The sequence below is a fragment of the Falco punctatus genome (genome assembly GCF_963210335.1).
Source record: "Falco punctatus genome assembly, chromosome: 2".
NCBI classification, from domain to species: Eukaryota; Metazoa; Chordata; class Aves; order Falconiformes; family Falconidae; genus Falco; species Falco punctatus.
Window position 1 is genome coordinate 58,670,149 of NC_137581.1, and position 22,253 is coordinate 58,692,401.

At 37.5% G+C, this 22,253-nt stretch overlaps 1 protein-coding gene across 4 annotated transcripts in view; it reads right to left on the bottom strand.

Moving 5' to 3' along the window:
- Nucleotides 1-22,253, bottom strand: part of NALCN (sodium leak channel, non-selective) — a 250,055-nt gene that overhangs the window by 190,702 nt on the left and 37,100 nt on the right. For 3 of the 4 annotated variants that reach the window (XM_080375646.1, XM_080375645.1, XM_080375647.1), the window contains exon 7: nt 4,257-4,411. In XM_080375646.1, coding sequence (XP_080231772.1) covers nt 4,257-4,411 — 155 coding nt within the window. Of the gene's footprint in view, nt 1-4,256; nt 4,412-22,253 lie in introns of those variants that run through there. The other variant, XM_080375648.1, reaches the window with a different exon arrangement.

Below are 22,253 nucleotides of genomic sequence, written 5' to 3' on the forward strand. Positions count from 1 at the left end.
GAGGAGAAGCACTTGATTTTGAAAGGCTTTTAACATTGTCTCACTATGACAACATACAGAAGCAAGGCTAGGTGAAACTACTCTATGATGGGTGCAAACCCATTTGTTACGAGCTTGTGAGCAGCTGTTGTGGTTTAACCCCAGCCAGAAACTAAATACCATGCAGCTGCTCGCTCACACCCAGCCAACTCACCCAGTGGGATAGGGAGGATAACTGGGAACCAGGTAAAATGCATGGGTTGAAATAACACTTTAATAATTGAAATAAAATAAAACATTATTATAAGAATAACAACAATTGTAATGAGAGGGAGAGAGGAATAAAACCCAAAAAGAAAAAAAAAAAAAGTGATGCACAACACAACTGCTCACCACCCGCTGACTGGTGCCTAGCCAGTCCCTGAGCAGCGATAAACAGCCCTCAGCTGACTCCGCCCAGTTTATACACTCAGCACAATGTTCTATGGTATGGAAAATCCCTTTGGCTAATTCAGGTCAGCTGTCCTGGCTGTGTCCCCTCCCAGTTTCTTGTGACCCTCCAGTCTTCTTGCAGGCAGGGCCTGTGAAGCTAAAATGTCCTTGACTTAGTATAAATATTACTTAGCAAGAACTCAGTGTGTTATCAACATTACTCTCGTACTATATCCAAAACACAGCATTTTACCAGCTACTAAGATGAAAATTAACTATCCCAGACAAAACAGGACAGCGGCTATTAATGAAACATCATCAGAAAGGAAGACCTCTAGGTTCCAACAGAGTCTGATCTTGGTCTGATTCTATTTACTTTTCCACTCTTGATCAGGTTATAAAAAGTAAGTTACACTCATCAAATTTCAGATAAAAGTAAGCTAAGAGGCACTGAAATTATTCAGGAGGAAAGAATTAAAATTCCAGAAGATCTTTGCAAATTGAAGAAAGTCTTAAAAAAAAAAAAAAGTATGCTATTCAACAGAGACAAATGTAGGAGTCTGTATTTAAAAATAAATATCAAGTAAACAAAGGATGGGAAACAGTGATGGCAGATCTTACAAAAGGACACAGGGGCTGTAAGAAATCAGAAAAACACATGAATCACCCACAACATGCTGTTCTGAAAATGGAAAACATCTCACTGGGATGTAGAAAGTGTAATAGAGCTTAAAAACACATAAAGTAATGGTTCTACTGTGTTATTCTGCCAGTACTGCACTTCAGTATAGAGGTGAATCAGCTGGAGAAGGTCTAGAGAAGAACAATAAGAATTATTTAAGGTATAAAGTCTAAGTCCTATAGCAAAACACTGAAATATTTGGCCCCAGCAGGGCCACAGAGGGTACAGAAGGCATGATAGTCTTGAAAGATGCAGAAAAGCTTTTTAAAGTTTTGTGCCAGTAGTGAATAAGGTGATAAAATATGATCTTAAATTGTCAAAAACAAAGATTCACATTATACTTCAGGAAAGTCTTCCTAAGAGTACAGACAATGAAGCAGTGCAACAGATTGCCTGGAAGGACTGTAAAGTGTTTCACACTGGAAGGGGATGGCCTAGATTATCTTGACAAGATGACTTCAAGCCATATTTATCAGTAGTTTATAACTATGTTCTTCCTTAAACAATACATACATACTTGCACAAAAGCATACATAAAACAGGTAAACAGAACACCTCAAAACTAAAAATAGAAAACCTGAGAAATAAATTTATTGTCAAGCAGGAAAATTTACACTATCGTCTTTCCAATTTTCATCCCTTTAAAGCCAAAGCCATTTATAAAAGTGTAAGCAGGGTATGGGCAAAATTAAGGGATTTTCCAAATATGAAGCTACCTAGTCAGCATAGTCCTCACAGTATAAAAAAATCATCAACTTTTATTTGATTAGGACAGCTTGGGCTTCAGCCAGTAATAAAGTTGTAAAAACTCTCCCTTTTTCTTTAAAGAAAAGCAAAATAACAGAAATTATCAAATTCACATATGCATAGCTTTTACTTATATACCACAAATTAAGTGAATCTAATTATACAATAACTGCTGAACTGCTATACTCTTGTGATTTTTGTAATGATTTCAGGAGCAAGCAGGGCAGGCTACATAATATCTGCAAGTAAAATATCAATGAATGTATATAATAAAATAGCATAATTACACAGAAAAGAGCTACTGCATTACATACCTTTTAGCCTCATACAAAGATGCATCACAATATGGAGATTTACAAAATATCGATAAACTTGCTGGTTACAACCCTGTTTATAACATTCCTAATTTGAGGAAGCTTATTCAACATTTTGTGGCGAAGCTGCTATGTCTTACCCAGTATTTTAAAAATTAGTAATCAGCTTTCAATTGATATTAAACCTAACTTCTGGCTGCTGTACCAAGAGGTGTTATATACCTATTTCTAGACAAAAGCAATGTATCAGCAACAAGCCTATTAGCAGTCTTTGATCTTTAAAACACAGCATTCAGAATAACATTGATGAAATACAGGACTGCAACTCAAGACACTGGAGTTTGATCCCTGTTTTTTCAACCAGCTTTGCAGGCAGCCCTAAACAAACTATTTCACCTGTCTTTGCCAGCTTGCACCCACCATTAAAAACACAGTGGCCTCATTCATTAAGCACTCTGAACCCTATTTAAGTCATCTACCCACTTCAGCTTGCCTAAGGCATTGCAACTACTTCTCCCAGGGAACCTGGAAGGTAGCTAGAATAACAGCCTTCAATGCCACAAATAATTTTGTGTGTCAGGATAAGAAGGTGATTTCAATCTGAGGCATAATTCTTCTGGTGATACGCCTATCCCACGCTCCCTGCCAAACCATCTCCAACTAGAAAACTTGTGTGTGGATGTTTCTAGCTTCTAGCGTGATCTCAGTCAATGGTATGGCAGTATGCTAGTAACTTAAAAATCTAAAGGTTGTCTGAGAGATCAGACAGGGTTTATCCTTTGAGATGTACTGAATAGAAAATCTATATAAAAGGTAGGTGCTATCAGTACTGCTATTCAGCTAGCAGTACTGCTACAACTGGTATGCCTCTGAATCCCAGAGGGAACAAAATGGAGCTTGGCTGAAATCAGTTTTTTTCTCCCTTTCTCATGAGGAAAAAAGGAAGGACACAAATGACAGTTTTTATTCAGAAAGTACTTGGTATCAAGGAGTACCTGTTGTAACAGGACCCTGAGACTATTTCTTGTAACTGTCTCGCTGTGTATATTCAGGAACCTGAGAATCTACTGATGTGATTTCAGCTGCAAAGGCTTTCAACTTTCAAAAAAAAAAATCTTTTTGGATTGCAATCATTTAGTCATTAAACCTTTTTATCACCTTCAAGTTCAGCTGCAGCCAGGATAATAGTCTGGAGCTCAAGTCAGGAAAAATGAAGGAAAAAAAAAAAAAAGCCTGTCAGAGAGATGCATCAGAAAGAACATAGCCTGCAGGCATGCTTTATCATTTGAAGGGACTTCCCTACCTGTGCTGAAATGAAAATTTACAGCTGCAGGCTCCCATTGGATCTTTGTTTGTTAAATAAATGTGAGATAACCACAATTTTCTGACAGGGTAATTGCATTATTTTACATTTGTATATGAACCTTGCCACAGTTGTCCATGCTCTTCCCACCTTTCCTGAATTACTGTTCTACACTTGTTTCCCCATGGGGATTCCACAACACATTGCAGCTAGCGGAGAATGTGTTCTCCTGGTGACTCTGCAGTGTTTTTCACAGAACACAAACTGTACCTGCATTGCAAAATCTGCCTGACTCCCAATTGGTTTTTTGGGTGATGTTCTGATTTACACAGTTTGGATTAAGATTGCCACACATACACATGATCTCATTTTCTCTTCCCCTTTCTCTTTAGTACCAACATGATTATCAAAGTAATTCTGGGTGGGGTTTTTTGCATGGGAATTACTACTAAAATTAGACAAATAGGATGAGTTTTATACTTTAGAATGAATCATAAATAAACCACAGAAACTAGTCACTGTATTTGCATATTGGTGGCAATCAACAGTTAACTCTTCCTAAATAAAGACATTGTTTTAAAGGTATTTAAATCCTGGGATCCCAGGCAATGTAAAAATAGATAATAACTTCATCATTTAAAAGTGAATTGCACAGCTTCTCTTTCTGGCATGTGGTCTACTTGAGCAGAATATTGATTGCACTTGATATCTTGTCAGTACAGACATGAGCTATCTGTTCTATTCATTTCATAAACAGTTTTAAATGGATACTGAAATGGATTTTACCAGTAAGACAGACCTATCTCATTAAAGCCACTGTAGCCCAGCTCTTGCCTGCTTAGTCCCAGATCTTCAAGGTCCATGCATTTAAATCCAGGTGGGCACTGATAACCTTCTTCCAGCTCTCTGGAACAGTGGGTGTCTGGGATAGCTAAATTATTCCAGGTTACGTTTCTGTGAAAAATACAAAATTAAGACGTTACATAAACTCAGGCCACAGCAAAACTAAATACTTGAAAGAGAGAGGACTAAAGTAAAAAGTACATCAGCTCTCATTTTTGCTATCTGATGTTCTTTGATATATGTTATTTTTATTAATTAGGCACTTACAGTAAATGGCAAGCTAACAGTCTCCTGAGACTTCAGCCTTATATAATGACAGTACATATACTAACAGCAGAAGTTTCATACTAATGCCTAGAGACCCCATCAAAAATGGAGACACTCCAAGACACAGAGGAGTTAACATTCAGCAACTCCAACTGCTCTTGAATGCAATTTGGACACTTCCTGCTTCAGGCTTCTTTGCAAATCCTAGGAGTGTGTTCAATTGCAGTCAATACTGTGACTTTGACTTCCACAGACATTACCTGAGCTAGCTTTGACACTCTTTAAAAGGGTCACTGTGGATGACTTGTCAGCCACCTGAGTATGTTTTCAGCTTCTTGCACCTTGGTCAGGCCGGGTTTCCACCACAGATGGATAGTCACAGTCTCAGACAAGAAGTTAAATCATTACATGTTTAGTGCAATTAGTATTTAGGACAGAAACAGATTTAATTCACATTTAGGTCAGTCCAGTAATGATTTGGTAGAACAGGTGAAAAAATCTGAACTGGCTTGAACTGGTTCAAACTGATTTATGTTGGGGAAAACAGAAAAGTCATAAAGCAAGGGGCAGCTCTGCAACACAGTGTGTTGGCCTGTTGGCTGTTTTTTACTGTTGACAGAGGCTGAGTATCACTAGTCTTCGCAGCTCCTCTGGCACCTGGGACTGAGCTGCTAGAGGCTCTCTCATGGTGCACTGCTATGGGAATATAGGTAGGTCCAGCACTAAGAAACATAGCAGCTAAAAGGAGAGGGAGGGCAAGTCTGTAGCTCCCTATCCTGTTAAATCTGTGTCTGTGACACGTATCCATAAAGATGGGTATCCATGTATTCCCCGAATTGGGTAAGGAGCTCAGGCAGTTGACTCCCCGCAAGCATTTACAGCACCCAGTTAATAATCACAATACATAGTCCTTTGCCAAAACCAGACACTGGTCACCTCATTTCCCCAGATGTACTTTAAGAAGCAAACTTAGCAAACTGCCCCCTCCATCCTGAGCAGGTCTCTGTTTGGGTCTACAAAGCAACACAGCACAGCATTACAGTGCAGAATGTCACGCTACTTGTGCTATCAGTGTCAGCTGGGTAAACCAAAGAGAAGAAATGTAATATGGCATAGCTCCAACTGCGCTGAACAGGCACAAGCAACATCCATTTTTTTCCTTGCTTGTACTCTCTCAACCAGCAAATGAAAATCCTGATTTTTGGTTCAGTCCTAGGGCAATTTCAAATCTGACTTGAAAAGCTAATCACGGTGAGTTCTGGTCTGAGAAAAAATCAGTCAATAGCATTTTCCATTCATGCTCAGGCTGATTTTGTCACAGCACAGACTTTTGATATAGAAACACCTAAAATGAATTTCTGAAAGTTACAAAGATGATCTTGTATATTCACCCTATTATCCTGAGGCTTCAGACCAGTGCCTTAAAATTCATCAATTTAATTAACCTTGCTTGTCTACAGAAAAGGTAAAACATTTCAGTCTGCCCTTTAGTATCGTTCATAGATATCTTATTTTTCATCTGAAAGTCCTCTTCTTTTAATCTAACTCACAGATGCATTTTGACAACTAAATTGGGTGAACAGAAGCTTTAATTATTTTTCTTGCTTTTATGCACTCCATGCGATAGCAATAGATTAGTCTAAATCTGTCAGTGTGAAACTAATGCTTCCTACAAAATTTTTCCTAGGCAATTATAAATGCAGAGAAATAACTGTAGTTGCACCCATCCTGTAGTGATTTCTTCATGATAACCAAGAGCCATACATTTCTCCATGGATGCACACACAGACATGTACAGTTCCAGCTGAAGTTTTAGAGAACATCCTGAAATTTAGCTACAGGCATAACTAGAAAGACAGACAGATAGACAAGCATACCTGTACTCATTTCACTTCTTGTCAGCATGCTCAGCACATGTCACTCAAAGATTTAAAAATTAATCTGGGCACCTTAATTCTTTTATACTAGAGTATCCTAATTCATACCTGGTTGTATGCTTTAAGTACATTAGATTTATGATACTGCCATCTAAATGCCATTCTAATATATAGGATTATCATAAGACAACATTTTATGAATATTTGCAGAAATGAAAATTAATTCATTGGCTCAAGCAGATTCAGAACCCCGGCTACTGGTAGCTAATGAATTTTGCATTATGGTTTGCATTATAAAAACCCTCAGATCTAAGAGACTAGCTGTGTGACGTTATATTATTAAAAGTATTGCTGGCTCAATCGCTACAATGCAAAGCACTTAGAATAAGTGCTTCATTTAAACGTAGGTCATTTTTATATCACATCAAACATACTCCTGAAGAATTAAAGCTGCCTCCATGTACTAAGTATAATTGAGGCTAAAAAGGAAGAATCTGTGCTTACAGTAACTGTACCAATAGAGATAGAGGCCTTTTCTGGACTAATGTAACTAGGCAATTTGTGTTCTGCCTCAGGACAATAAATAAGCATAGACTAGTCTACATGGACTAAACAACAGTAGGTATCTAGTCTAGAAGTGGCTAGAATATTATCAGATGTTTTCAATATAAGAGGTTTTAAATATTTTTATTCTTTCATAGGCCATATTCAACATCAACTAAGCACTGAGATACTGATTCAGCACATAACTAGTTTTAAGCATCTCAAAAGTTTGATTAGATGTGCTTAAATATCTTGCTGAATGGGATGCCTTGATAAAATTACAAATTCTTTCAACACGACCAAAGAAATAATTCATCCCAATAGACCAACTGAGTATTACTATGCAGAGATTCAATGTGTATGGAGTACAGCATCAACCCAACAGGTGAGCTGAGAAATTAGTTCTGCACAGGAATGCAATGGATGCAGAAAGAGATAATTGACTCCACATTGCTTGGTAAGAATCCTTCAACAGTAAGACTGTTGCAAAAGACTAAGATTGTTGCAGTAGTGTTACTCTGACACGTTTTTAACTTTCTGACTACATACATACATAAATGTACACCATAGGAAGAACCTGAATTTATGTGCCTTGGCAGTACACATGCCTGTTTTCCACGGTATCTGTAGCAAAACTGGTCTTTCAACCACTATGTGCTCATGTGAGCACAATCCCTCCTTGAGCATCATCTCTTTATTAGTACCATTATTCTATGAGAGGTTTTGACAACTTAATAGACAAATTACCCAAGGTAGCTCCTATCTTCCTCTTTTCTATTAGCTTGACTTTCTCTGCTGAAAATAGAAACTGAGAAAAAATGTGTTTTTTTTTAATTCTGATATTCTATTAATTTTCTAAGATATCACCAGAAAGCTATTCAAAATTACCAATCTATTCATGTAGTTTCCAGATCCAGAAGATTACAGAAAAAATAAGAAGGATATCTATTTATAAGGTATTAAAAAAATATTCCAAATTGTCAATTAGGTAAAGAAATCAGTAACTAAAAATTAATTAGCTGGAGCTGAAGGAGTTCCTGTATTAGTTGAAAGGAATCCTACGTCTGTCTCCGCACTAAAACCAGGCACTGCAGAGCTCCTGACTAAAGAACTACTGAATTGGTAAAAATACCACAGCACACATAAAATATGGCTGGTGGATCATGAAGCAAGTAGCCACTGTACAGCCTCCAAACAGGGAGCATTAACCGGGATCTCAAAGAAACTGGCACTGGGTTCTGTGCTATCCATTTTCATCAGTGACCAGGGGGACTGTGTGAATCCTGCTTCATCGAAATCACACAAAGTGTATGCTGAAGGATGACAAAAGCCTTTGAGAACAGAGAAAGATTATGTAGTTCTGAAGAGCTTAAAGGTTACTCTCAGTCACTGTGATTTAATGTCAGGTAATGAATTCAGGAAGTGATAGAACCTAAATGCAAAATGGACACCGTTTTATAGAAAGTACTAATATAGAAATAGGCTTGCATCAGATGATTGGTAAGAGATAGATTTCTCTTTAAGATACCAAGTTTTTCTAGTTTCCTCTTCTGCTAGATGAATTTAGATGTCCAACTCTGAGCATGCAATCCATACCTATACATTTTTCTAAAAGATGCTTCTGATTTGCCATATTGCCAGAACACAGCCAAAAGCAGCCACCGAGTTAGAATTTAGCAATTAATCTAAAATAAATTGAGGGGACAGCACAGAGCTCCATGCTGCAGAGAAGTTCCTGAAGCTCAAATTAAATTGATTCTTGGTCAGGATTACTCAGTAAACATCTTCTGATGAAGTCAATACTGTGGTTCTACATGGACTTTAGACAAGTTACCTCATGAGTATTATTAATGCTCCTTTCTTACATTGTAGGTGAATGATAACTAATTAATTTGACTTTATTCTGAAAACCAGGCTGATCTGCTTCTCTGAAACACTTTTACTGCACCATTCCAGACAATGACTATAGCCCATGAACATTTTTTTAAGCTTTCAATTCTATATTATAACTGTACTTTATGAAATGAAATGCAATTTACAAGCTGAATTCACAGTGGGAAAACAAGGTCAGCTGTGTTATGAGCATCCTGATTTTAACAATGTTTTTGGAGCTTTCTTTGAAGTTCCAAAATGTAAGTACACAATACGTAGAGACTGGCAGATAAATGATAATGGAACCTCTCAGGTAACACATCTTGTATAGCAAACACCAATTTCTAGAGTAGCAAATACTAACTACTTTCTTGCTAATTTCTTACTAATACACTTAAACATAAAAAAGAACAGATTTTCATATCAAATGCAGAATAAGCTCTATTTAGTCACAAACACTTCACACTCTAGATTTAAAGCTCCCTCCTGCAATTGAGTCCATGCAAATACCCAAGACTTGTAATTCAATTTGATTCTCCTCACACAGATTGCTAGTGCCATTTGGGATGCCTGATGCTAACCCTCTTAACATTTAGATGCTGATCTAGGAGGTCAGAGGTCTCTGTAGGTCCTGTGCCACACCTGAGAGCCCTGTGTCATGCCTGAGTGTCTTGGGTACATTAGTTGTTTTAAGTAGCACTAAATGCCTACACATGGATAACCGCATTAGGCCCTTCAAGTTAAAAAAATGACAGTTCCCATGGTCAGTAAGTCATCAGCCTTAGTTTGCTTTCCCCTTATACCACTGTACAGTTTTAGAGCACAGAGCCTCATTTTCCAATCCAGAGACTTTCCCTGAAGAAAATGTACAGAAATTAAAAGGAAAAAAAAAGAAAGGAAAAAAAAAAAAAAGAGATGCCTGACATACACATGAGTAATATACCAATAAAAATCAGGAAATCTGAGATGTTCCTGTGAGGACATTATACTGGTAACATTGTGCAGAAGGGAAGTTTTAAATAACTTTTCTGTTTAGAATGTGTCCTCTTAAAAGTTCAGATAGCTTATGTGAACAACTATACAGCTGCCAATATCATTAGGTAGTTAAAAACATTCTTTTCATATTCCAAGACTTCAGAGACTCTTGAAATTTAAAAGATAGGAAGCCTAGATGGAAAAGTGCTTGCTTTTTATCTCACTCCTCGTAAAAAGTAAAAGGCAGAAAAAGGGTTAACATTTATTTGTCACTTGGTAATCATGAAAGCAGTCTAAGCACCTGGGCAAATCTTCTTTCATTTGTCCTTTTAAAAGTCTTTTATTCCCAAATCTGTATCTTAATTCTTACTGTGCCAATCCAATCAAGTCTGTTTTCTCCAGTGGGAAGCTCTGAACACAACTCCTATTAACAGCCGGTTCCTAGACTACTTCCTTATACTACTGCTTTTTTTACAGAAAGACCTAACAATAACAACAGCTGCTCCTGCACAGTTGTTAGAATAATAATATTGTGTTATAATAATTATAAGGATTTTTTTTCTATCATGATTTTTTTATTGATTATTTTCATAATTATTACCACATTATGACCTCATCTTAACAAGGGAGATATTAATATATAAATCAGTAATACTGGTATTTCTAAAACTTGCAGTAGCAGTTTATCATTATTATTGGGTATATTTTTTTCTAAGTGTACAGACTGTCATCTAACTTGCCTGCCACTGAGGTCAGACACATATATATCTGTTAACTTTGGTGAAAAAGAGTCATACTGTAACTGAGTTAGAATCATAATAGATTCATAGGATGGTTTGGGGTTGGAAGGGACCTTATATATCACATAGTTCCAACACCCCGCCATGGGCAGGGACACTTTCCACTAGACCAGGGTGCTCAAAGCCCCATCCCACCTGGCCTTGAACACTTCCAAGGATGGGGCATCCACAGCTTCTCTGGGCAAACTGTTCCAGTGCCTCACCACCCTCACAGTAAAGAATTTCTTTCTAGTATCTAATCTAAACCCAACCTCTTTCAGTTTAAAGCCATTACCCCTTGTCCTACCACTACATGTCCTTCTGAAAAGTCCCTCCCCAGCTTTTTGGTAGGCCCCTTTAGGTACTGGAAGGTGCTATAAGGTCTCTCTGGAGCCTTCTCTTCTCCAGGCTGAACAACCCCAGCTCTCTCAGCCTGTCTTCATAGGAGACGTGCTCCAGCCCTCTGATCATCTTCATGGGCCTCCTCTGGACTCGCTCCAACAGGTCCACGTCACTCTTCTGTTGGGGGCCCCAGAGCTAAACGCAGTGCTCCAGGTGGGGTCTCACAGGAGCAGAGGGGGAGAATCACCTTCCTGGACCTGCTGGCCACACTGCTTCTGATGCAGCCCAGGGCACGCTTGGCTTTCTGGGCTGCAAGTGCACATTGCTGGGCCATCCTGAGCTTCTCCTCAACCAGCACACCCAGGGCTTTCTCCTCAAGGCTGCTCTCAATCCATTCTCTGTCCAGCCTGTGTTTGTGCTTGGGATTGCCCCAACCCATGTTCAGGGCCTTGCACTTGGCCTTGTTGAACTTCATGAGGTTTGCATGGGCCCACCTCTCAAGCCTGTCAAGGCCCCTCTGGATGGTGTCCCTTCCCTCCAGGGTATTGACTGTACCACAGAGCTTGGTGTCGTCAGCAAACTTGCTGAGTGTGCACTCAATCCCACTGTCCATGTCACCGACAAAGATGTTAAACAGTACTGTTCCCAATACTGACCCTGAGGAATGCCGTTCGTCACTGGTCTCCACTTGGATAACGAGCCATTGACCACAACTCTTTTGAGTGTGACCATCCAGCTGATTCCATATCCACTGGGTGGTCCATCCATGAAACCCATGTCTCTCCAATTTAGAGTCAAGGTGTCATGCGGCACAATGTCACATGCTTTGTGCAAGTCCAGGTATTATTTCCATTGATCTGTCTTTTAATTTGTACAGAATAAGATTGCAACTTAGGACAATGCTGCTGCCAGAGTCATTACAGGTTGCAGATAATCTAGTAACAGTATCATCCAAAATCACTGGTGATAGTCAAATTTCAGAGAGTATGTCTGTGGCTTAAGAATTATAAATATGTCTAGGAATAATTCTTCCTTTGATATTTTATGATCTTGGCATTCCCCAGGGTCATTTTTAAATGTAATGTTTTACTTTTAGACAAACTTAGGTCTAAAGTCATTATGTACCATACTTACAGAATCAGTTCCCTGGTTTTAATCTAGAAAAAAAATCTGTTTTATCTTTCAAACTGTCAGTGTGAAAACTTCATCCATATTTAATGTTTCTCATAATTACATCTGTAATTATAACTATAAAGCTTTCAAACCTTTCCAGTAACAGATTGTCTCTAATATCTATTTGTTATTTTTATCACGTTAAAAAATAAGATAGGGCATGCTTAAAGGACTCATGACTTTAGGAACACAACAAACAAAGCTTAATGTTTGGCAACATCCCATATTTTACATTTTAACTTGGCAAACACAGATTTCACTACCCAAGAATTAGTAACTGAAGAGAATATCAAATAGCATCTGCTAGGGATAATTATATTCAAATCAACAGGCCAAAATAACTGAGGGCATCTCTCATCTCTTCTATTGATTTTTAATAAATCTTGAAATAGGAGAGAAGTTCCAGAAGAATGCTAATGTGCCATTAATTTTTAAAGAACAATCAGCACAACTGGTTTGCCTGACATCAACCAAGACAAAAGAAAGAGTGAGCCGATACAAAATCTGATTGCTAAAGAGTGAAAGCATGAATGTCGTTAAAGGCAGGGAGTACGGATTTAGCGAAAATAATTCTCATCATACCAACATGATTTTAGTAAGGTTAGAGATTTGTCCAATAAAACTGCCTAGTTTAAACTTTGTAAAGCAATTCATTCAATAACACATGACTGATTAAAAATTTGGCAATACATAACATCAATAAAGCACATGCTAAATGGGCTGAAAACTGATTAACTGACATGTCAGTAAAATACTTGCCAGGGAAACCATTATCATGATCTACTGTAATCAATGAGGGAGAAACAGGTATAAAATCAAGAGTAAGGATAGAATCGTAAGTAATAGTGAGGACAGGGCAGTCTGACAAGTTATCAGGATCATTTGGTTGCCTGGATCCAATAAAACAAAATGTGCTTTAATACAGCCAAATGCAGTTATAGAGGTAGGATCACTGAAAGCAAACCCTATGGCCTATGGAATAAAAGGGATAATGGAAATACTGTATTATTGCATACAGAAGTTACGTGACAGTTTGAAATGCGAGGATAGAATAGGGCATCCTCCCATATTTGTCCCAATAACTGGGAAGAAAGAGCCAGTGCTTTCCCAGACTGTACAAGCAGAACAATAATAAATTAATGTCCCTCTCTGTATGACACTCATGCAAATTATGATTAATATTACATATAGGGCTTTTGCTTGTACTTTTTTAAGTATTTGAAAAATTGAGGAAATCATACAAAAACATGAAAATGAGAACACTGGAGAACATGCTTTGCAGTAAGAGACTTAAAGAGCTAAATAATGTTAGTTTATTAAAAAGAAAGGTGCCTCAATTGCTGTAAGTGGATTCACACAGAGAAAATACCAAGAATTAAGGTTCTGTGTAATGTAGCATTAAAAAGTATAACAAGAATAGAAAGCTAACAGTTGAAGCCAGACAAATTAAGATAATGAATTAGGAACATTATTTTTTACCACTGAAATTAATTTTTGGTATAAACAAAAAGTTCCCTTGCTTATGAATTGGTCTTCTGCCAACTAATCTGGAGTCAAATGCAAGCTATAAGGTTTCATAGAGGGGAAACAATACGAAGTCTGACTAGATGATCCAATTTTTTCTTCTGACTTTAAATTCAATATATAGATACTGTAAAAAATTACTACTGCTAATATATTGTCTTTCAATATACTTGCATCAAGGAACATAGGTTTTTGTATCTTACTATTCAGTTCAGATCTTTTAGTCATTATTTATATGTTCAGTTTCAGGTTTTAGTATTGGGGGTTTTGACCGTTTTCACAGTCCTCTAGTGTCTAACATTGAGCCTTTGTGAGCAGAACTTGGAGATTCTTAGGTTTTTGGTCAGGTTTTCAAGAAGAAAATTATTTACATGTTTACTCAACAAATAAATCAAGTACTGGTCTTAGTCTCTCTCTCCTCCCACTGATACTTAGTAATAAGGCATGATTAAATCAGACTGCCTATTACATAAGGCAGTAATACTACATCAAGTTTGATTTGATTTTGATTGTAGCTCTTCTTCATTCCATACATGACCTAAGTTATGGTCTACAAAATGTGCCTTTGACCTACCATCTATTCCTACTCCCTGCACAGGAATTTTGAAGAGGTTCAATTAAATCACCAACCTTATTTCACACTTGGGGATGCAAAAATTCAAAGACCCAGCATCTCTTAGCTGAATCACTTGAAGGTGCTGCACAATAAAAGGCTGCAGCTCTGGTGTCCTGACCTATCCACCTCATTTTAGGCAATGAAAGCAAAGAGAAATACATCTCCAGAGGTCTGGAGTTTGGCGGGTTCAGCCACTCCAGAAGCACCTTTCTCTCTCTGCTAGCCATAGAGGGAATTCAAGGAATTTAGGTTGGGAACACAGATGCTAACATCAAAACCAGATGACTCTGTACTCATGGCTGATCGCTTATGTCGCACAAAGCCAATGCTGTCAATGTCCAAATGAAAACAGGATGCTTGCAGCTACTTAAAAGTTTTGACAATCTGTGGGTTTGATCACTAGTTACTGGCATTAGAGGAAATTAAAATCAAATCACTCTGTCATTACCCTGCAGAGTAACAAAGCCACAGAAGTTAACTACAGAAAAATGAGTAAAAGAAGAAATCTTTCCTATGGACAGTGCTGGAATGTACATCGAGGCACTAGAAAGCAAAGCTCCAAGAAGAAAATTTTCAGAAGTTCCAGTATCGATTTGTTCTTAAAGTAGTGCACATGATCAGTACTAGTTTGAGATTTTGTCAAATACTACATGGCATAACAACTCTATGACAGTCCAGTTTTGTGACTGCTACAATCAGTCATGAAGGAGCTGAATTCAAATAGCAATTGCATATGTATGATAATTCAAGACTTGTTTCACAGGAATCAAACCAACATGAATTAATGGCATTTGCACAATGGAGAAGGCTGTCACTGTAAGTGCTAATACATGGGAAATAAACGGTAAGAGTTAAAAACAAATCTAGCTAGCTTGCCCAAATCTGCATTTCACCGAGGTGTATCACATTAGACTTATTTACACATTAAGTGATCTCACACCTATAGTACCTATTACAATCCAATAAAGTATTTCCTTAGAGAATTTAAAAGAAACTGAAAAATGCCTCAGTTCTCTTTTAAATTGCAAGGACATGAAATTAAATATATGAAAAAAAATATATGAAAAAAAAATATGAAAAAAATATATGAAAACTGCATCCATTTTGATTTTAAAGTATGTTCAGGATCACTTAAAAAAATTGTTTGCGTATCAGACTTACCTGGAATAAATATAGAAAAATTCCTTCTAAGTAGTTGTCTACCAACTATAGGAAAAACACAAAGTCACTAAACTGGACTGTAGGAATTGAAAATCATAAGCCTGAAGTTCAGCTGGGAATCACTTCCATCATAGCTCACAAGCACTTTTGGACCCATCACCCACACCAGCAGAGTTAGCTATCAGTGAGCAGGGGAGGTTTTCAAGGCTCTCCCTATGGGACCGCCACACCACACAGTTTTATCTGAACAAACTTTCTGTTTAGGCACCAGACAGGGTAATCCTCAGTATCATAAAAATACTGCCCTGAATCCAAATCTGAACTATATGCAAAACAAATTCCTTCCTAAAGCTTATGTTGCAGAGACCATACACAAGATACCATCACCAAATGCATTGATACAGGCCAGTCACTAATCTAACACCTGAAGTGGCAGGAGATGCAGCTCTTAGCATAGCAAAAGAAAGGGGCTGCTATCACTGAACACCTAAGAAAAACATTTCAACATCATCCAGCTAGCTCCGAATGGAAACTATTTAGCATCTGATGACTGGCCGTTCGACTGGCCAGTTCCATTTGGTGGAACTGGCTGTTGCATCATTGTACCTAAGAGAAAGCAACTTGATCGCTATTTTATCTGGTGAAAGGGCTTCACTGACAGCGTATTAAAGAGAATAATACTATTAAAATACGCAGCTTTAGACCTCCAGGTAAGATCAAATGATTTTGTCGATAAAAGATTTGAAATATTCCTGGGGCTCTAAGAAACCCAAATGTAAGAGCCCAAACTGGTCTAGCCTTCAAGCCTATAGGCTACATCTAGCCCAAGAGAGAAAACTAAATGAGCCACTGATAGTCTGTAACCAAAGCTTTTTCTTCAAATACCAGCTGAAGAGCCTTTCTCATTAACCTGCCAGGTAGGAGGTGTATAATGCCTCTATGTTGTCTGATACTACAATTCATACATTTTAACAAGAGCATAATTCTGTTGATCTCTTTTCATCCATTATGCTCCCAAATAATTTTATGAACTATCTCCTAAACAGTCATTCACAATGTTGTATTTATACAGTTCATTTTTACTAAGTGCGGTATATTTCCCTGCTGACTTTCATCCAATTTTTTCAGAGCCTGTCTTCAATTTCTCAAGGTAATTTTCATCCTAATATTGCCTTCCAAAATGTCTGCAGTCCCTCTCAACCTCATGTCATCCTCAGTGCAGTAAGTATATTCTATCTGCCACCATCCAGAATGTTAATGAAAACTCCAATAGCACATTCTGGCAATGAGCCATTAATATCAACTCACTGACTATGTTTTCCAGGCAGTTTTGCAACTATTCAATGATTATTTCCACCTTAACCACCTTTCTCCTGCCACCTTACAAAAAAGCCCTGCAAGGCTGTTACAAAGCCTTCCAAAAATAAAGATACCATCCACTCTTCTCTCCAATTCACATGGCTGTTACCCTGTCATAGATAATTATATTGGTTTGACATGGTTTATTCTTGACAAATCCGTATTAGCTCCTACTTACTTCTTTGTTATCTTCCAGCGGCTTACAAATTTTTGTTTGTTTATTCACTGTAGAATTCTTTCAGAGATTGAAGTTAAGCTTACCAGTATTCCAGCTGTAACTCCCTGGCTTTTCTTGCCCTGTCTCATCCCTTCCTCCTTTTTAAACTGCTGTTTTCCTGCCTCCCAGCTCCTCACCCACCCTCCACAAGCTCTCAGAAATAATGAAATAGCTGAGGTGATAGCTTCAGTCTGCTCACAAGCACCTCAGGATGAATATTCCAGCATTTCCTAGACCTTTTTGAATTGCAGTAATCCAAAGGACTGGGACAGGAATCAAATGGAGATGTCACATTCAGCTTCCAGAAAGCAGTACAAAAATGAAAAGTCACCTGGTTTTCAAAATAACATACCAGACAGATCACTCACCGAAACAGAGCTGAAGCCTCTTTTAGAACTTCTTACTATTTCCTGTAACTGCTTGCATATCTAGAAGTGACCCTCGCAGCATGTCCAGGCTAAGGGAGATGCTCAGTGATAACTGCTGTCTAACCTGTAAATGTCAGGGCATCCACAGCCTTCTCCATTGGTTGTCTGGCTTCTTGCAATACAAAGAACAGAACTTCCCAGCTTCCCTTCTGTTCAATAAAGTAAACAGCACCCAATCATCCATCTGGTAGATTCAGTGGAGATCACTGGTAGAATTCTGTTTGTCTAATGATATCTGGCCTTTCCTTTAATTTTATAATATACTGGAGGATGTCCTGACTTTTGGCATCCTGGCCTCCTGCAGGTCTCCTGTGGAAAGTTCAGTACTCACCAGGCCTCAATTCTGTACACCGATTATAAGGTAAAAATCTTGTGGATAAATATAAAACTTTCCCTACAGCAAAAAGGAGATGTGGTAGTTAAGTTATTCAATGTTTACTGTATAAATACAAATTCTTGTATTTATAGTCAGCCAATTTCACAAGAATCCATAAAATCCACTCCAACTTACTCAAAAGGACTTATTAGCCAAATGAAAGAAAGCCTATAAAGGTTGGCAGGCTGAGCAGAAGTTCAATAAACTTTGATGTCTCCACTGGGACAAAGCATTGTGTAAACCTGAACGGTTCCAAATCTTAATACAGGTAAGCATGTGTCATTACTGAGCCACCATGCAGTGAGGCTATTGAGTTCCCATCACTTTATCCTAGACCTTCACTAAAAGGTCACCTTCTCGCTCAAAATGGAGCTAGACAAGCAAAAACACTGGAAAGCCTGTGTGAAATGATCAAGAGCCTAACAGCTTTGGATAACTGTCTATACAGCAATTGCAGACAAAATTAGGATTTTTGCTCAGAAATCACATGCCCTCTGAAAGTGAGGAGAGCCCTACTCCTGCCTGTATATCACTTCCCTTCAGTACCAATACTGGCCATCACCTCAGCACTCTCTCCCACTCTTTTGACAGGATCCCATGTGGACTGAATCACTTCCCTTTTAGACTGATGCTGTCTTTTTCTTGATTTTGGTTGGGGTCTAAACAACATCTGACCTGGAAAAGTAGTATTTCTTCCATTTCTCCTCTCCTTGAGGAGTTTATACTAGAGACACAGCATCATTAAGAGAGATTGTGAATAAAACCCAAGGGCATATTAAAGAAGTGCTGGCTGTTCAACTAGTACCAATAAATTAATATGCTCTGTTAGAGAAGTCCTGTTACATTGATTTTTCAGTCATGATCTTTGATTTCTTCCCTTTCTTAGAAATCCAGTTACTCATTCTTATTTTCCCATTGCTGATGTAAGACAGTATCTCGAATCCCTTTTGTTCTTTTTAATCATATTTATTTCCTCTATTAGATATTGCAGTGAACTTTCAGCTCCAGAGTCTTTGAAGCTGTTTTCTGACATTTTTGGGTCCTATCAATGGACAGATGGAAAGATGGCCAAGAACCCATTAGATCTCTCTATTACTTGGTAATTATTTTTCTTATCTATTTTCCTGGGCAGTTCCTACTTTAAAAAAGAAAACTGGCAAAGAAGGATTTAAAATTGACTGCCATGGTGACAGGGCAGACAGGTCTACAGAAATACCCAGTCTATACCTTACTGCAAGCATTAAGAAAAGGCCCTTAAAGAATTACTTTGGAAGAAGAAATAGGTAAGTATTCCATTTTATGGCAGTTAGCCATATTAGCATTCTTTCTTTTGGTGAGGTTTCCCTTCCCTTAGCTCCAGTGCAGACTGAGAATTATAAAAGGAGAATTTACTGTCGTGGAATAAATATAATCTAATCGTGTATTTTTGTGTAGTCAAACACGTTGTGTAACAAAAATAAAGAAAACCCTCAGCAGCTAGTGTGTGAGGATTCCAACAGTCAGAACAATGGTTTGGAAATAATTTCTCTCCTGTCATTGTGGAAGTACCTTTTTGTATACTAGAGGAGTAAATTACAATAGATTGGGGAACACAACCTGCTTTCACCATATTTGTCCAATTCTTTGAAATTAACCTCAGCTATAACAAAACACCCTGTCAAACTGCTTATAATGTATGGGCTTAACTAGATAATTGGAATATATATATATTACATTCCAACCATACTGCGTGTCTTTCAAACAACTGAAGAAGATCCATACTAAGGAAATCTATGTAATAAACCACTTATTGGCAGTAAATTTATACTAGTTGTACAAATCATCAGGGAAAAGCTGTGACAGCATAGGGGTAAAAAGATCAGTAATAATCACAAGAGAATACTGAGTGAGAAAATTGTCTAGGAAGACAACAGTGCTCCCCGCAGGGATAAAAAGTCTGGCAAAATAAAGAAGGTTATAAGAATGAGAGGAAAAAAGATTTATCATCAAACAACAGAAAAAACACACTTTTCAGCCTTTGGAAGGCAGATTTTGCTGGTTTCACAGACAGAACGAAAAACTCAGACTGCAGTTAGCTCACTTCAGTATTTCTGTTTGTCAGAGTTAACATTAGAAAATTACTGAGGAGGTGGAGAGACAGGAGGTCAGGCAGTGTGGGTGTAAAGAAGGATGGAAAGATAAAAGAACTTGCAGCAGTCAAAGAGGCAATGAGTGTCTGATGAGGCCGACACGTCCTTTCAAATAAAAAAAGAATAGCGAGATTTTAAGACGCCGTTTTCAAAAGACACTTCCCTCCCTTATAATAATAATTCAGAAGGCAGTAGACTTTAAAAGAGTGGTTTCTAAAATTTCTGAAATAGATGAAGTCTTGACCTCAATAATAAGATTTTAACCTTGCCACTTGCCATAGAATACTGCATAATATGAGGCAAATCACCTAAAATTAAAATTCTCACAGGTGGCCACTAATTGGATGCTTTTCATTTTCTAATCTTGACTTGGGAGCCTGGGATCTGGTTTGCAGAAATACTAAGTATTTACAGCTGTGGATCATTGAAGACTGAAGTTATTTAAGGCCAACTACAGCCAACTTTGGCCACTCTCCATTGCCTGGAACAGAACCACCTCAGACATACAGACAGATTAAACTTCCGAGAGGAATGTTAAATCCTCATTATAAAGCTGAGAAACTGAACCTCAAAGACAAAAGTAAAATTTGCCTAGGCAATTTTCATGCTTTTGTGCTCTACTACATCTCAGCTATTAAACTCTCCTGGATACTGAAGTGGTATGTCACCTCCTTTCTAACTACTTTTTGGACCAATGTCTGCCTCTAAATTGTCCTCTTTTGGCACCAGAACTGTTATTTCTTTCTCTGTATTTGTTTTCCCAACTCATGGTGTTATTTCTTATAAATTCTGCAGCCAGCTCTGTGAAGGTCAGCCCTAACCCATGTGAAGAGGGTACAGCCTAACTCCACCCAGAGCTTCTGCACTGCATTCTTCAAAAACTAGAAAAGGATTGGATATGTTTAAGTGTTCACAAGATATAACAATCAGTATAACAGACAAGAAGAGAAAATAAGTGTTTTCAGAGCAGGAGTCAGTAGTATGCCAAAAGTAAGGTGTAAGTCCACGTGTCAAGCAACAATGGAAAAAATACGTTGTTCTTTGCATGAGCATTATTCATCAGAATAAATCAGGCGGCACTTTTAGGGGAAAAGTGTTTTACAATGTAACTGTAGTCCTCATACACAACCATGGGAGCCATTTAAAGTTACAAGTCTGGTTTGGAGACGACAAAAGTGATTGATTACTTTCTGAAGATGCCTATCCCAGGTACCTAAAAAGTCATTTAAATTAGTTTTCTAATTTTTAAACAGCTAAATATATATATACTTGATGCTACTGAAAGGAAAAGGAGTTACGGCTTGACATTCAACCTCATGTCTAAAATTTCCTTAATTCTGCATACTTGACTTTTTCAACATTAATCCACTTGAGACAGGTTTTTATTTTTATGTACTGTATATTTGTCCCTTTTAAGCTTTTCCTGTATTTCAGCCTTTAAAAAACCTAAAATTGAGGTGTTTCCATAAACTTTTTTTTTTTTTTTTAATAATGCAGTATTCAAAGAGCAACCCATCACATGTAGATGAAGTAGACAAAAATTTTATGGGAAACCTTGAATTTATAAACTTAACTTTGCATATTGCAAACATTATTATATCCCAATACAGCTTTTCTGCTGATTTCAGGGAAAACCTGTATTCAGTGACACAAGCAATTATATGATGCCCAGTCTTTCCTGTGTTGTGTATTCCACTTCTTTTCTCAAACAACATAGGCAAATCACAGAATCACAGATCTTTTCATTACCACAAACAATTTTTTGACAAAGATTTTTTTTTCCCCATGTCTACGGGAAACTGTAAAAAAAATCTGTGCTGTAAAGATTTTCTCTTTAAAAAAAAAAAAAGTCAGAATGAAATACAAAATTTCCAGTTTAGGTGACGACCAACCCCATATTTTACTATAGTATTGATTAAATAAATAAGAAAACACCCAAAAGTAATTTTTTTTTCATTTAACAAAATATCACATAATGCCTAGCATATTCTCAAATAATTTTGTAACCTCTTTTGTATCTGGCGCTTTTAATAACCTCATTTTATATCTGATGGCTTATAGGCCATAGTTTAGAAAAATCTTTAACACAGAGATTTGCAATAGTAAGACTTTTTATTCAGCACAGTAGCAGATTAAGCAGTGTTTTGCTTACTTATAATGTCTACTCTATTTTATGTTCTGACAAATTCAATACAGGAATAAAAAGATCCAATTTTGATGAAAGCAAAGGCTACAGCTTCAGAGCTAACATTGCCCTATCCAAAGAAACAGGGACAAAATGAAGAAATAGATACAATGGACTCTCACAATGTAAT